Source organism: Gracilinanus agilis, chromosome 4 (genome assembly GCF_016433145.1).
Source record: "Gracilinanus agilis isolate LMUSP501 chromosome 4, AgileGrace, whole genome shotgun sequence".
In the NCBI taxonomy this organism is placed as follows: domain Eukaryota; kingdom Metazoa; phylum Chordata; class Mammalia; order Didelphimorphia; family Didelphidae; genus Gracilinanus; species Gracilinanus agilis.
In genome coordinates, this window is record NC_058133.1 from 311450555 (window position 1) to 311466203 (window position 15649).

At 34.1% G+C, this 15649-nt stretch overlaps 1 protein-coding gene across 1 annotated transcript in view; it reads left to right on the forward strand.

Moving 5' to 3' along the window:
• The window catches only part of LOC123246479 (regulating synaptic membrane exocytosis protein 1-like), a 402117-nt gene that overhangs the window by 303323 nt on the left and 83145 nt on the right, over positions 1 to 15649 (forward strand). Inside the window, 2 exon segments of the mRNA XM_044675360.1 lie at positions 1733 to 1946; positions 4160 to 4171. Coding sequence (XP_044531295.1) covers positions 1733 to 1946; positions 4160 to 4171 — 226 coding nt within the window.

The following is a 15649-nucleotide window of genomic DNA, read 5'->3' on the forward strand; positions in this document are numbered from 1 at the left end:
TTTCAATATATGAAGGTAAGAAAATGAAGGAAGGGATGAGCTAATGACCCATAATTCATTTCGCTACTTATTTACTTTAATTTCTTTGTATTTAAAATGAAGAGGTTAGACTAGGTCAGTGCTTCTCAGAGTCTGCTTTATAGATGAAGATTTTCAGGTAGTCTGAAAGGTCAAAACTATTTTCATTAACAATTAACTAATTAGCTATTTCACAATAATAGTATCAAATAGATGGCATGCTGGATAGCAGATAGAACACTGAGGAGCCTGGAGTCAATACATGAGCTCAAATTCAGCTTGTCTTATTGGAAATTTTGGAGTCTTTGAATTACATTTCCCATGAGCCCATTGACTTCCTGTTGTTACAGGTTTCCCTGATGTAGATAGGGGAATAAAATTGAGGGGCTGGCATTCCGGGGGCCTCTTTTCATCTTTTGGTGGCATGGTGGAGCAGGGAACAGCAGGCTATTTGAACAACTTGAGCTACCATGGCATGTGGCTTTATTTTCTAGAGATAACTAATTAATCTTACAAAACCCATATTATTTTTAAAATTATCATTATATATTAATTTTATTTTTTACAATGAATCAATTTTATTTTTTACAACCTTTAGTCATTTACTAGATATGTGACCCTGGGCAAGTCATTTAACCACTTTGCCTCAATTTCCTCAACTGTAAAATGGGATATTAGTAGCACCAACCTACCAGGGTTTTTGCAAGGATCAAATTGTAAAAACTTAGTACAGTTTCTGGCATGTAGAAGGCATTCATTTAATAGTGCTAGTTGATGTTCTTGCTACTGTTGTTGCTACTACTACTACTACTACTACTACTACTACTACTATATTATTAACCTTTTAAAATACTCTTTTCTTTTCAAATTGTCTGTATAAAGCTAAATGTGCCTCAACCTAAACAACATATTGAAACAGATTGAATATAGAAGCAAATATGAGAATAAAGCTTTTTTTCTTAATATTTAAAATATTAAAATATTTGTATTCTTACTATTTAGGGGGATTTTTTGGAATTTTGTTTTTTTTCATAAAATGTCATTTATGTTAATTTGTGATATGTTTATTGTGGCTGTTATACGTGAATTAAATATTTTGGAAAATGTTCATTTTAATTTTAAAAATGGTAAATAGCAATAAATATACAAATATAAACAAACATTTTTAGTGTCTTCAATTTTTTGAAGAACATGAATTGTTCCTTAATTTGGAAGAGTTTGAAGGGGTTCTGAGACCAAAAAGTATGAGAATAGCTGTATTAGATAATTCCTAAGTCTCATCCAGGTATAAAATTCTATGATGAATGAATGAATGAAAAAGTATTTAAGTATTAAGTGCTGGGAATACAGGCACAGAAAGTAAAGACTACCTACCTTTAATTTTTTTTTTATTTTCTTTAGATAGATGGTATAATATAGTTTCATGGTAGTGTTCCCAGAAAGATTTTAGTCTGGAAACTTATAGAGATGGTAAACAGAATAATAGGAAGATAATTGTCATGCCCTTCCTATAAGCAAAGTCAATTTGATTATTGTTAAGATTATGGTAAAATAAAAGAGGGGTTAGAGACTGAGGAAAAGCACAAGGCATTATGGCAGGGTAGATTGTATGAATATTACTGGGGTGGAATGTTTGGGAAGACGTGCTTTTCATATGCTATAATATACTTAGTTTTCTTCTATTCTCTTTGTTTGTATGTTTGGTTTTGCCCAGGAGATTGCATCAACAATTTGAAAGCTATAAAGAACAAGTGAGGAAAATTGGAGAAGAAGCCCGACGCTACCAAGGAGAGCACAAAGATGATGCCCCTACTTGTGGCATTTGTCTGAAAACGAAGTTTGCTGATGGTTGTGGCCATTTATGTTCTTACTGCCGGACCAAGTTCTGTGCCAGATGTGGAGGCCGAGTTTCTCTGCGGTCAAACAATGTAAGTGTAGAAAGCATAGAAATAAACAAATTTTTAATACAAATAAAACCATTAAGATTTCTAAGCCAGGGATATTTCTATATATCTTGGAAAGGAGATAAATGCATAAGGAGATAAACATATTTTGAAAGAATCTCTCTTGCCCTGTTGTATTTTTTTACTTGTTTATATCTCTCCATTTAAAAATTTTAGTAATAGAATGGGAAATGAAAGTAATTTGACAAAAAAAGTTTAAAAGTGTTGAGCATTATTTTAAGATTTATTTTATGGATTGAGCCTTAACTAGCACTTTTTTTGCACATTCAGGAAGCTTAATAAAATAAGCTTCAAGAGCAAGCAGCATAAAACCTACCTTGAGATCAACTTTTAAAGTTAATTCAATTGAGTGGGGATAGAAAGCCAAGCTCAGAGATTTAGATACAATGAAGCTTCCACTGCCATAGAGGAGATCTCATTTGAGGTGAGAAGTCTCTGAGATGAGACAAAATACCATAGGGTAGCTTCTAATTTATCCTAATTATTCTTTTTTAAACTCTTACCTTCTGTCTTAGAATCAACATTAAGTATTGGTTCCAAGGTAGAAGAGCACTAAGAGGTAGGCAATGGGGATCAAGTGACTTTCCCAGGGTCATTCAACTAGGAAGTATCTGAGGTCAGATTTGAATCTAGGACCTCTCATCTCTAAGCTGGCTCTCTATCCACGGATCCATTTGCTGTCTGCTTTCCTAGTTATTCTTACTAATGACACAACAGGGTCACCTGTTTTGATGGTGATAGAATGTAGATGATGCCAGTGCTCTCTAAATTTTAACATTCAGGTGAAAAATTTCAATTCCCTCATCCTAGTTATGGCTCTGCTCTCAGAGAGAATTCACCTTTCTCTAGAAAAGATTACCAGTCTTGATCTTAATGAGTTGAAAACCCTGGGAAATTTTCATAACCAGTTTGGACATTAAAATCATTTCAATTTCAATTATTTTAATGTTTAAAATAATTGGGCATTTTTCTAATTTTCATGATCTGAAATAAGAACATGGCCATTGTTTTCCAAATACCTTTGATTTATTAATGTAATTTGTAAAAGATGTTCTAGAGAGTTTTATATAAGATAATATGAATGAGAGTTGGATATGCCTTTGTAATTAGCAGCTTAATTTTTTATCATCCCGTTAAAGAGAAAATGATAATATGCTAAGTTCATCTGAACTTGATTTATTTAAGCACTTATTAATAGAAGAATATATAATACTACTGAATGAAGTTTATCAACTTATTGTGATTGAAAATGGGCTACAATTTTGTTTGATTTTTTAAAAAAAGAACATAGATAAAGTTAAAATAAACATTCAGCTGTTGTGCCTCAGTATTGTAGCAGATGGCATATTTAGCCTGGTAGATAAGGATGGGGTACCCAAAATCCTTCCCAATGGGAACAACACCATCTTGAGAAACTCCAAATCAATTAATTTGGAGAAAATTCATATACATGAAGCCCCAAAGATACTACAACAAGCCCACAACAATGAGATTAACCATTAAATATGAAAATTCTTAGGTATAGCCTGAATTGAAAAAAGTAGAGCTATACAGCAAATATAGAAAAAGAGACATTTGCTCTTCAGAGATGTCTCAAGTTCTCAAGAAAGTCAGCCCTGCACTTCAAGGTTCATATTGAAAACAGTGTTTTGATTTTTTGAGGGTGGTTTAGGAAGGGAAGAAGGTTAAGATAAGGAAGACAATGTAGATATTCATTCTTAGGTTTAAGCCTGTCCTACTTGGTTTCCTTTTAAACTTGATTTAAATAGTCAAATGCTCATCTTTGAAATTGCATGAGTTATGGGAAAATAATTAATTAAAGAAATATTTTTGCAACATGACACCGTGATGAGTGCTAGTTCTCACAAAATCTTCTGGTGTAATTGTAGTATTGAGATGGCTAATATTTCTCTTTTCTGGTCTTTGTTACTTTGTTTTGCTAATGTTTCACATTTAGATTTTTCCTACTTGAAATATGTGTATTTTCCCTGTGCATGAATAATGGGCATTTTTAATTAAGGAATTATATTTTTGCTTTAAAAATTATGTTTTAACTCTTCATAGAAACACTAGTTATAACTGTCTTAAAAAACCTATGTATTAATATATGCTTCCTTTTCTTTTTCTCTTCTTTTTCCTTTTCTCTTTACTCTGCTTCCTTGGATGCTTGCCCAAAGGAGGACAAAGTGGTTAGAATCCATGCTTTCTTTTCTATCATTTTTTATTATTATAATGTTGCTAAACTTTATTCAATAAATGTTCAGTATGTTGACGTTAGTCACTGTATTTCATAAAGTAATTCAGTGCTAACAAAGAGCTCTTTCCTCCTTCTTGTGCTCCTAAAACAATTAAGATTAACATCCAGGGGCATTAAAGGGTCTGTTTTGTATGTGAACAGTCTTTGTAATTTTAAGTCCAGGAGGGTAGTGAATTATAGAATAATTTAAGTGATTAGGAGTTCACTTTGGCCTCTTAGCACTCTGTCTCATACTGACTCTTCCATCTGCTATCAGGACTAATATACACTAATGGGCTCTATCTTTCTTGGTACTCAGTTCCTCATTCCCACTGCTCAAGCTAGATGTATAGGAAGATGCTTTATTCCTTTACTACAGGAATAATGCAGTGGGATTGTCTCCATGGGGTTACTGAGATAAATGGGAATCCAGAGAACAATGCTGATTTTATCTACAGAATGGAAACAGCTGACTTGATCTAAGAGCCAGATTTAAACTAGCCTATTTGCCAGGATCACAATACTAACCTCTGCCTACCCCCATTGTCTCTCTTTTTTCTGTTGGATTCAGAAGAGAACTTTTCTCTCTTCTGGGCAACCATAGGTTCCATAGAGAATGTATCAATACAGAGATTAGGTTGAATGGAAATCATTTGCCTTCACTATCCAGAGAAGGTAGTTTGGTGTTAATTGATATTTTTTTTAATTGAAATAGTTTTGTTTATAACTTAATAGAAGCAGATGGCACTCTAATATGAAACAGAAGGAAAAAAACACCTCACCTTTCAGTATGTTAACTTTTACAGGATCACTGAAGCCAATGCCTTCAGACCATAATGGGGTACTGGATGAAGTCTTTAGTAGAGGACTTACTCATAATAGGCCACATTTGTGTAGTGTTTTAAGGTTTGCAAAGTGCTTTTTCTTTTTTTTTCCCCCACAACAATCTTGTGAAACGATTAGGAGTGACTTTATTGCCATCTCTTCCATTATCTTCCTGATTTTTTGCTCCATCTTTTCCATTCAACAGAGCTCAATTGGAATTTCCAGAGGCTCATGAATGATCTAATGTATGAACAAGGCATCAATGAAAATTTGGCTTATTGTAATTCAGCTTAATAGTGACTGTGGAAAAAAATGAAGCCTGAGTAAGCTACTTTGGAGAGTAGAGCAGAAATGATACTGACTTTAGTGTAAATCTGTGGTTTGTAAATTTGATTTAAAAAATGTTTGATCATTCTCATCTATTAGGAGAAAAAAAAAAGGTTGAGATTTTAGAGGCTCTAAGTGCTACAGAACTAAAAGGATCCTTAGAAATAATCTCGTATATTTTATAGATAAAGACACCAAGGAACAAAGGATAACAATGATATGCTTAAAGTCGCATTTCCTTTATCTAGCATCTCATTCTATGTTTTGGGGTGTTTGAGATTACAGTTGTTGAACAGGTGAAAAGGGCTATTCCAGCTGGTAATTGGCAGTGTAGCTTAACACATGCAAAACACATTCAAAGATCTATACTGAAATGAAGTTTTGGGGTTCCTCTATCTATCTATCTATCTATCTATCTATCTATCTATCTATCTATCTATCTATCTATCTATATCTATTATTCTATCTATGCATATAGTAAATATAAAATATAAACACAACAGACTATATTATATATAGTGTGTCTATATACCATATATAAATATATGCACATATATATGTGTGTACATATACAATATAAATATATATATGTATATATATATAAAACATAAATACATATGCTTTATATGGCACTTTAAGGTTTGTAAAGCATTTTTAATCGAGAATACCTAAGTTTGAAATTCAGCCTCAGATATTTACTAGATGTGTGACCCTGGGAAAGTCACTAAACCACTGTTTGCCTCAGTTTCCTAAACTGTAAAATGGGGATGATATCCTAAATCACAGGTTTTTTTTTTTCTGAGAATCAAATGAGATACTATTTGTAAAGGGCTTAGCACAGTGCCTGGCACATAGCAGGAAGCTATATATGCTTTCCTTTTTTCCTCTTAATGAGATAAGTAGCACATAGCAGCCACAAAAAAATATATCAATATGTTTGTTAGAAGGACCTAGATAGCATGCACAGTATATAGGAAAGAGTACTGGTCATTCAGGATTCAAATCTGACTGTAAACATTTACCAATTCTGGGATATTCAAATCATTCAATCTCTTTGAGCCCATTCCCTTATTGGTAAAATAAGGAGGGAGTAAACTAGATAGTTTCTAAGGTCCCTTTAGGTTCTAACTCCTATTAAAGCGAATGCTTTAATATTTCTTCTATTTAATCTTTCAAGGGTATTTTCACAGTTCTTATGCCTGCAGAAAGGTAATGGATTATGTTAAAATTTTTGGTTTACCCCCAAAACAAGACTAAAAATAGCTTTAAAGATAGTGTTCCTGTCAAGGAAATGGATGGCATTTTTAAAAATGCTTTACCCCTGTGATAAATAAAGTTGCTTTCTCCCTGAGATAATTTGACACTGCAATTCTATACATCTCTTTGGTGAGGGCAAGATAAACTTCCTAGTTTATCAGTTTTATTCTTCAGAACCTTCCATGTTTCCTAGCTATGGGGGGGGGGAAGCAAGGAGGGAAGATGTGCCTTAGAAGACTACCAAATTAGCACATATTAACTCTAGATATCCTCTTCCATCTAGGTGGCAGACAGCGGAATTTGGGGAGGTTACATGCTAACTTTTGCAGTTAGTGTACCAACTGAGATGAACATTCCAAATTCATTTCCCTTTAGAATTGACTATAAATGCTGATTAGTATTGTTTAGGAGAGAATGAGGCTTATAAATAGAACCACTGAAATTGTGCTTTACTGCATTTCCAGTTTGGCTTTATTTCCACAAGAAAAGTAGAGTTTTCCGTATTGGAAGACTATTTTACCTTAAGTAGCTATACCCCCTCAGGAAAATTAAAAGCCTATCGTTTTTTGTTGTTTTTTTTTTCATTACATTTCAGGTCTGGTGAAACTCAGCCTGCCTGTCTTTTAAGAGTCATGTGGTATTTTTTCTGTTATTTTCAGAACAAATATTTACATTTTATTATGTCAGCATGTTTATTAATTAGGAGCTATATTTACAAAATCAGGATTCTTTAAACTGGTCCATCAAAACTTTCCCTGGCTATTTCATCCTTGTAAATCATAATTAGTGACATGTTTATAGAGAAAAATATATTCTTGGAAGAAAAAAATACTTATAAAAGGATTGGGGAAAGACGAAGAAATTTGTAATTTGTTAATCAAAAATGCTATTAATTGTCTGGGAATTAGGAGACAAGTGAATTAGAAAATAGATATCAAATTCTTCCTCACTTCTGCCCCAGTTCTTTCTTAAACTCCCCTGTAATGGCTTCAGAATTCTCTTCTTCCAGGAGCTGATGGCAGCATAGAGGCAGTGGACAGAGAGCTTTTAAATGATTTGCATAATTGCATTAAATATTTATTTCTCATTATGTAGAAGCTGCTCAGAGTGAGCCATATTTAGGCCATGCTCCTGCAAAGAGTATGATCCTAATTTAAATTCATTTTCGAACAGTTGATAGTATGGTTTTCTAAGGCCCCTTTTCACCACCTCTATTTTCAGATACTTTGATAGATATACTGTGTGGGAAGTCTTCTTAAAATCTTTTCTTAAAGGGGATGGGATGAGCCTAATGCAGAAGAGCATATAGATAAGTATATAGACCAAGAAATGAGGATGTCATTCAAGGTGAGAACTTCCACCAGACTTTTTTTCCCTATGTCGATTAAATATCACTAACTGTTTCTTCAAAACTTACCCTTTATCCAAATGAGGTTTGTACTATCAAATTGAAGATAGCTTCAATATCTGATCAGTTAAAAGACTGTGCCATCTATATCTTTAAGCTATTTGGGGAATTCCTACCTTGTGCACTAATGAGTGGAAAATATTCATCAACTATATTTGACATTCCTATGTATAGAGGACAGGTGTTAACATTTTGGTATTCGTGGCCAAGGACTATAATTTAAAGAACTCTCAATGAGCAAAGTCCTTCTCCCAGTATAGATTTATAAGTATTCTTTAACTTGTGTAGACTTGTACTATTATACACTTAGGGGCACTGAGAGGATAAGTGATTTATATAGGATTCCACAATCAGTATATATATATATATATATATATATATATATATATATATATATAGTCAGAAAGACTCAGGAATTATAGTCCAGCTCATACATAAAATTCCCACATGGGTTTGAATCACCTGTGGAGGGAAGTTGGATGCTGGAAAGCAAAGGGTTAAGCTTATCTAGAAAGAATGAGACAGAAAAATCAGAGAAATAAGAAACTTGGAGACCACTCATAGCATGGTGTCATCAGGTCAGCATGTCAGCTTCTCCTCAGACGGTCAGAGGTTCCAGTGTGACTGAGCTAAACTGCCTTTATTAAGGAAAGTAGGAATGGTGGTTGTTGGATGTCAATCAAACACAGTTAGTACATCAGAAGTTTTAACATGCTAATGACAAAGCCAAAAGAGCTGGATGATAACACAATAGATCACCTGGTATCTGGATGCTGGCACCAGGCTTATCTTAGGAATGCAAATATAAGTCTTTGACATTACAAAGCACCTTTGAAACTGGTCTGCTAGCCTTCAGACTGCAGACTACAGTAAAGTCTTGATTTATAAATTATACAAAATTTAAAACCCAACCAATTTAAAAATTCAGAAATCAATTATGTTCAATATTAGAAATATATCCATAAGTCTGGTCCATGAGCACTTTGCTTATTAGAGTCAGCTTTTGGATACATCTTTAATAATACGTTCATGATTTGTTATATATGTATAAAGATATATTGTTGACATGTAGATCATATGATATATGTATTATATATGTGTAGTTGATATATATGCTTATATATATATCAGTCTTCCTGACTGCAGATGTCTATATGTCACCTCTCAATATCTACAAGATCATAACTCTAGAGTAGGAAGGGACAATATATCTCATCTAGTCCAGTCCCTTCATTTTTTAATTGAAGAAATTGAGGCTGAGTAAGTTTAATTGACTTTCCCAAGGTCATCCAGATAGCAATTGTCCAAGAGAGGATTCCTGGTATTATACTGAGAAAAAAAAAAACAACCAAACAAGTACCACAATGGATTTTGGTAGCTCTTTGGTTTTAAAGGATTCTAACTCATATGCCATTGGGGGAAAATAAATAAAATTATAAATGATGGCTCTTGATCACAGGAGGAAGCCAGACTGGAACTGGGAAGGTAAATGAGGTCAAGATAAACTTTGTATTGGTCAGATGAGGAATAGGTTAGCATTATATTTAATTGTCAGGCAGGCAGCTAAGTCCTGAACCCAAAAAGAGGACAATGAACCACATCTTTAGGTGCAAAATGAATAGGACAGAAATACAATCTCATATTATACCAGTGATTTATATTTAACTATGACTTTACATATATTACTTCATTTGCAACTAGTATCTTTCCTTCTAAGATTCCTACCTTTCATTTCATATGTATACATATATATATCATCAACTTTATACCTAATTATGTTTCTTCCTCCATTAGAATGTAAACTCCTGTGGGTAGGGACTATTTTTGCCATTATTTGTACAGTGCCTGGCAATTAAAGAAGTGCCTAATAATTTGTTCGTAGGTTGATTGATTGCTTGAATGAGAAATGTAAGGAAATGACTATTAATTCCATTCTATATGTGAAAAAATCCAAGACTCATTGAAGTTAAGTGATTTCCCTAAGAAATACTAGATAAAGTGTTAGACCAAGAATCAATAGACCTGGTTATAAGTCCCACCACCAATACTTAACTGTGGTCATGGATAAGTCATTTAACTGCCAAGAATCTTACATTCCTTTTATGTAAAATGAAAATAATCACACTTATACTATGATCTCAGGTTAGTGGTTGGAAGACTGCCTTGCAAACATTGAAGCATTTTTTCAATATGAAATGATTTTATTATTGCCTATGGTCACCCAGTTAGTAAATAGAGGAGAGGAGAATTGAATTCAAGTCTCTTGATTCTAACATAGAAGTAAAAAGGGAAGCAGATTAAAATCGAGGAATGCCAGCAAAGGGAAAAGGGAAAAGGCAAGTGTAAGATTTGAACCTAAATGAGGAATCTTTAAGCTATTCAGACCTTAGCCTTTGCCTGGAGGTTTTTATATGGCCTTAGTGAATTATATCCATGATTATGTTTGCATAGTTGATATCTCTTCTGACACAGAAACATAAGCATTTCACTAGATTAAAGGCAAGCACATATACTCCACATTAATTGTCCCTTCCCACCTCTAACACTTACAAAAGAACACAAGAACATGGAATGGGGGTTGCCAAAAATAGGAGGCTAAAAGAACAAATGCCCAAGCTTAGAACAGAGGAAGCTGTGGTAGCCACACAGCTGGGATAAATTTCCATCAGTTCATGCTTCCCTTCCACACAAATGCAATAGTGATAGGCCTGTGCTCTAACAAGCTGCTTGTGGGGTGGGTTATTGTAAACTAGAAACATGATTGGATTCCATAATTAGACTGCCCACAGGACTGAATAACTTAAGGGACCTGCCTCCTCATCCATAATATTGAGCCATTGCTCTTTGTCTTCCAGTCCTGAAAATTGTTAAGACTCAACTCAACCAAATTCAATTTATCATTTATGAAGTGTTCACTATGTGTCTGGCATTGTAGACTTGTGTCTATAGCTCATGGCCTTCTCCTGAATGAATCTACAAAAATCTCACAAGTGACCTTTTTTTTTCACTTGACTATGCATATTTATTACAAAAGCTTTCTTTGCATTTCTTTTTCAAATATCAGGTGTGGGAGAGCAAGGACTTTTTGGGTAACAGAAACAAAATAGTGATTCCACCCATATTCTGTGAATGTGTTCTTTATGTAACTTATATGTCCACTCTTCCCACAGATACTGTATTGTATTATGGAGGAAATGTTTTGTTACCACTTTTCATTAAATTGCTTTGAATGAAAAGAAAGCCTCTCAAATGAAACTGAAGTATAAATTGTGTCTTTGCTCCAAATGTAAAGGACAGGACACTCAAATCTTGTATGAGGACTTGATGTATAATATGGCATCTATTATGTGACATCCTTTATTTCACTCCACATAAAATGTACCAGATGCTAAGGACTCACAGTAATCCCTGGAAAAATATAGAAACATAAAGTACTCAAGTGATCTATCTAGCTGCCTCATATGGGAAATTGAGAGTTGCTGTCCAGGAATCCTTTGGTTATACTGGTGAGTCTCTTTTCCCACAGATCTTCACCCTATAGTTAGACACCTTTGGAAGATAAACGTGCTTTGAATCACATACATTCTGCATGCAGCATTACTGATGAATAAGCAGATTCCTCTTTAAACCAACATAGTTATCTCTAATCTAAGTAAATTTTTTTTCACTCCGTACTAGAAAAGGTCTGAATTTTTTCTTTTCTTTTTTTTTCATGAGGGGTTATAGTAACATTGTAGGTTATGGGTTATGTCTGCATTTCTGAGTTACTAAGCTTTTTCTGTGTCATCTGCTGGCCTTCCAGGTCATCTGCAGATTCTGCAAAACTATCCCCAAATTCCCTTATAATTTCTTATGCCACCACATGATTTTAATAGGGAAAGTTGTGTTGTGGAAGAGATAACTATATTGGTTTTGCTCTCCAAGTAGAATTCTGTGCCATAACCATATGAACTTTTTTTTATTTCTCCTCTTCCTCCCCATCCAAATTCAGGAACTCTTGAACTTTGTTATACCCATGACCTACTACTAAAAAAATCTTCTAAAATATGGCCCAGAGAATTCAATTTCCCCCTCTACACAGGAAGTTGGCATTTGGTAGCAATGTCATTGAATTCCCATCTCAGTTTCATAAAGCACTCCTCCCAAAGCCATGTATTTCTGTTATAAATTGGAAACATGATATAAGGGAGAAAAGATGAATTCAATCTCTACCCCTACTACACTCTGGAAGAAGTTTCAAGGTAAAAGGTGAAGATATGTCTCTAGATTAAAGTGTCTTACTTCTTTTATATACCACAAGGAAGGTAAGCAATCCTTAATCTGTCAACAAGAATTCCCTATGTCTTATCAGTTGCCTTCAAACAGTGTTAAATGTCTATAATCTTATTTACTTGTTTTGGGCTCTTATTTTGAGTCTCCCCAATATATTCTATTTATCTGTGTCATGATAGATAAAGAGCTAGACAAGGAATTGGAAAATAACTTTAATACCATAATAGACACTTAGCAACAATGGCAGGTAGTGCTTTGACCAGGAATAACACAGGTGGAAAAATCAATCAATCAATAAACATTTATTGATTACTGTGTGTCAGGGACTGTGCTAAGTGCTAGATACAAAAAGTGACAAATTATAGTCCCTGCCCTCAAGTTTAATAGGGAAGACAACATGCAAACAAATATATACAAAGCAAGCTACATAAAATAAAAGAGAGAAGGAACTAGAATTAAGAGGGGTGTGGGAAGGATTTCTGTAGAATGTGGGATTTTAGTTGGGAGTGAAATGCAGCCAGAGGAACAGCCAGAGCTAAGAGCCAAGAGATAGATTGTCTTCATGAAACAACCAGGAGTCCAAAGTCACTATGTCTGAGGAGTAAGGTGTAAAAAAATTGAAAAGGTAGGAGAAAGTGAGATTATGATGGGCTTTGCCAACCGAAACATGTTGTATTTGTTCCTATAGTCAATAGGAAAGCCTCTGAAGTTTATTGAGTAGGTAGTGGAGGAAATAATCAGACCTGTATTTTAGGAAAATCACATGTGGATGAATAGAGGATGCATTGGAATGGGGAAAGAATTGAGGTGGGCAGACCCACCAGCAGGCAATTGCAATATAATCAAGGTGTGAGATGAGGCCCTGCAGTAGAATGATTGCAGTATGAGAGGAGAGAATATCTAAGACATGCTATGAAAGCAAAACTGACAGATCTTGGAAAAAACTTGAATATGGAAGTTGAGAGATAATGAGGAATCCAGGATAACTTCTAGGTTGTGAGCCTGAGGGATGATGATAATGATGAGTACCTTTACAATAACAGAGAAGTTGAGAAGAGTAGGTAACTGTTTTGAGGGAAAGATAATGAATTCTGGTTTGGATATATTGAATTTAAGTTGTCTACTGGGCATCCAGTTCAAGATGTCTGAAAGGTGATTGTAGAGGCGAGAGTGGAGGTAAACAAAGACATTGGGGGTAAGAAAGGTAGATTTGAGAATATTAAGATGGTTATTAAATCCATAGAGGCTGATGAGATGACTGGGTAAAGTGGTTGATGTATATTGGGAAATTGCATCAATTTTACTTCAAAATTTTAGGAAAGTGAGAATTGATAAAATATGACCTGTTTACTATATATCAATCAATCAAACAAAAAGCACTTATTAAGCCCCCCACCCCCTTTTTTTCTCCAGCCACTGTGCAAGGCACTAGAAATACATTGCAAAAAAGAAAAGTCATTCACATGTGACAACCCAAGTACTTGAGATGAGTATTTTGGTATAGTAAATACCTGCAGTGTTATATTTGTCTGGAGTACTGCTTCATTGGGGTGGTCGCATAGTTGAAACTCCATCCTTTGTTTGAATTAGCTTTGGGTGCAATATATGAGTTAGCCACCAGGTAGCACCCTTCACAAACTTTTCTTTTGGGTCTTTCACATGCTTACTGACTGGATACCTAGTAACTGATTAAGGGCCTGAGTAGCAACATGGTGTCATTACTAGGCATTTGCTCTAGGGATCCAGTCTAGTCTAGGAGATCAAATATTGATGAGATACTAAAATAGGAAAATGTCCATTTATTATGTTGTAAAATTATCCTGATCTCTCTTTTCCTAACCCTACAATTAATCCTTTCCCTCAGTGCACACATGTAGACAAAGCATTTTGTGATTATATATATCTTCAATAATATGGCATAAAATTTCAAAGAAAAGACAAACTCTCCCCTAACATGGTTATGTCTTGCCAGATCTTTAGTGTGGAGAAGAACTTCCTTGAGAGTATATACCTATCATTTATGCCACTATTGCTTGCTTATTCTTTGATCCTCAAATATCGATAACCTTCTTGAAGTTTGAATTAGAAAAAGAAAAAAAAAGAAGAAAGGTATCAAAGAGAGAAAAAATAATGATAATGTTGCATGACTTCCATAAGCTAGAAATATTCATCACCAGACTTCCAGTTCAGAGCTTACCTCTAAAATAGGAGTTCTTAAACTTTTTTTTTTGTACATGTCATGGACCCTTTTGGCAGAATGGTGAAACCAATGGGCTTCTTATATAAAATAATGCTTTTAAATGCATAAAATTAAATATACAAGATTAGGAAGGAAACCAGTTTTATTGAAATAAAATTATCAGATTTTTAGAGTTCACAAACTCCTACTCTAAAGTCTATTTGCATATTATAGATTTTCAAAGAAATCTGCTTCTTGGGGATTTAGAATAAAGTGTCTCAATTAGGTAGTCAAAGGAAAAATTGATTATTTCTAATTGATTAAATGTTATGCTTGATCCTATATATATAATTGTAATAGCATCCATGCTACTATTTTCTAAAGAGTTTGCAGTGTTACTATTCATTTTTTATTTCTTCAGTGTGAAATATTAGAAATAAGAGCTAAGGAAATGTCAACTGGGTCACATCATATGCAGCCTAGCAATCTGTTTTTGACAATGGAACCAAAAGGCATATTGTAGAAGAAAATCGTAATTGGTCACTGAGATATTATCCTTAAAGTTTTGGAATACATGCTGAAATGTCCTGCAACCCTCTTTAAAACTCCATCAAGCATCTATCACCCATGAATATAGATAAACTCCTCTTAAATCAATCTTTGTTTTAGGTCCCCCCACTCATTCTGGGTCACACATTTGGTATTCTAGTTACCTACTTAAATTTTAAAAAAATACTTACTTTTTCTAGCACAGAAATAACTTTACCAGTTCTCTTTGACATATCTGAACTGTATACCTGAAACTCTACAGTTAATGATATAGTTAAGATAGTTAAGCATTTTTTCTCCTTTCAAATGAGAAAACACCTGAAAAGAGAATTTGAATTTGAGTTAACACTTATTAAGTTTCTACTATGCATAAAGCATTATATTAAGTAAGGAACTTTTAACTAAAGAAAGTTAGTAAACCTTTTATGTCTGAGTGTGAATGGGTTCATCAAATTACTTTCCACTCTTACAGGAGACACAGGCCATATGAGGACAATTTAATCAGCCAATAAACATTTATGTGCCTACTGTGTCCTACATATTGTGCTCGGCACTGGAAATACCAAGATATCAACAAAATAGTCCTTTCCCTTATGGAATTTGCATTCCATAAG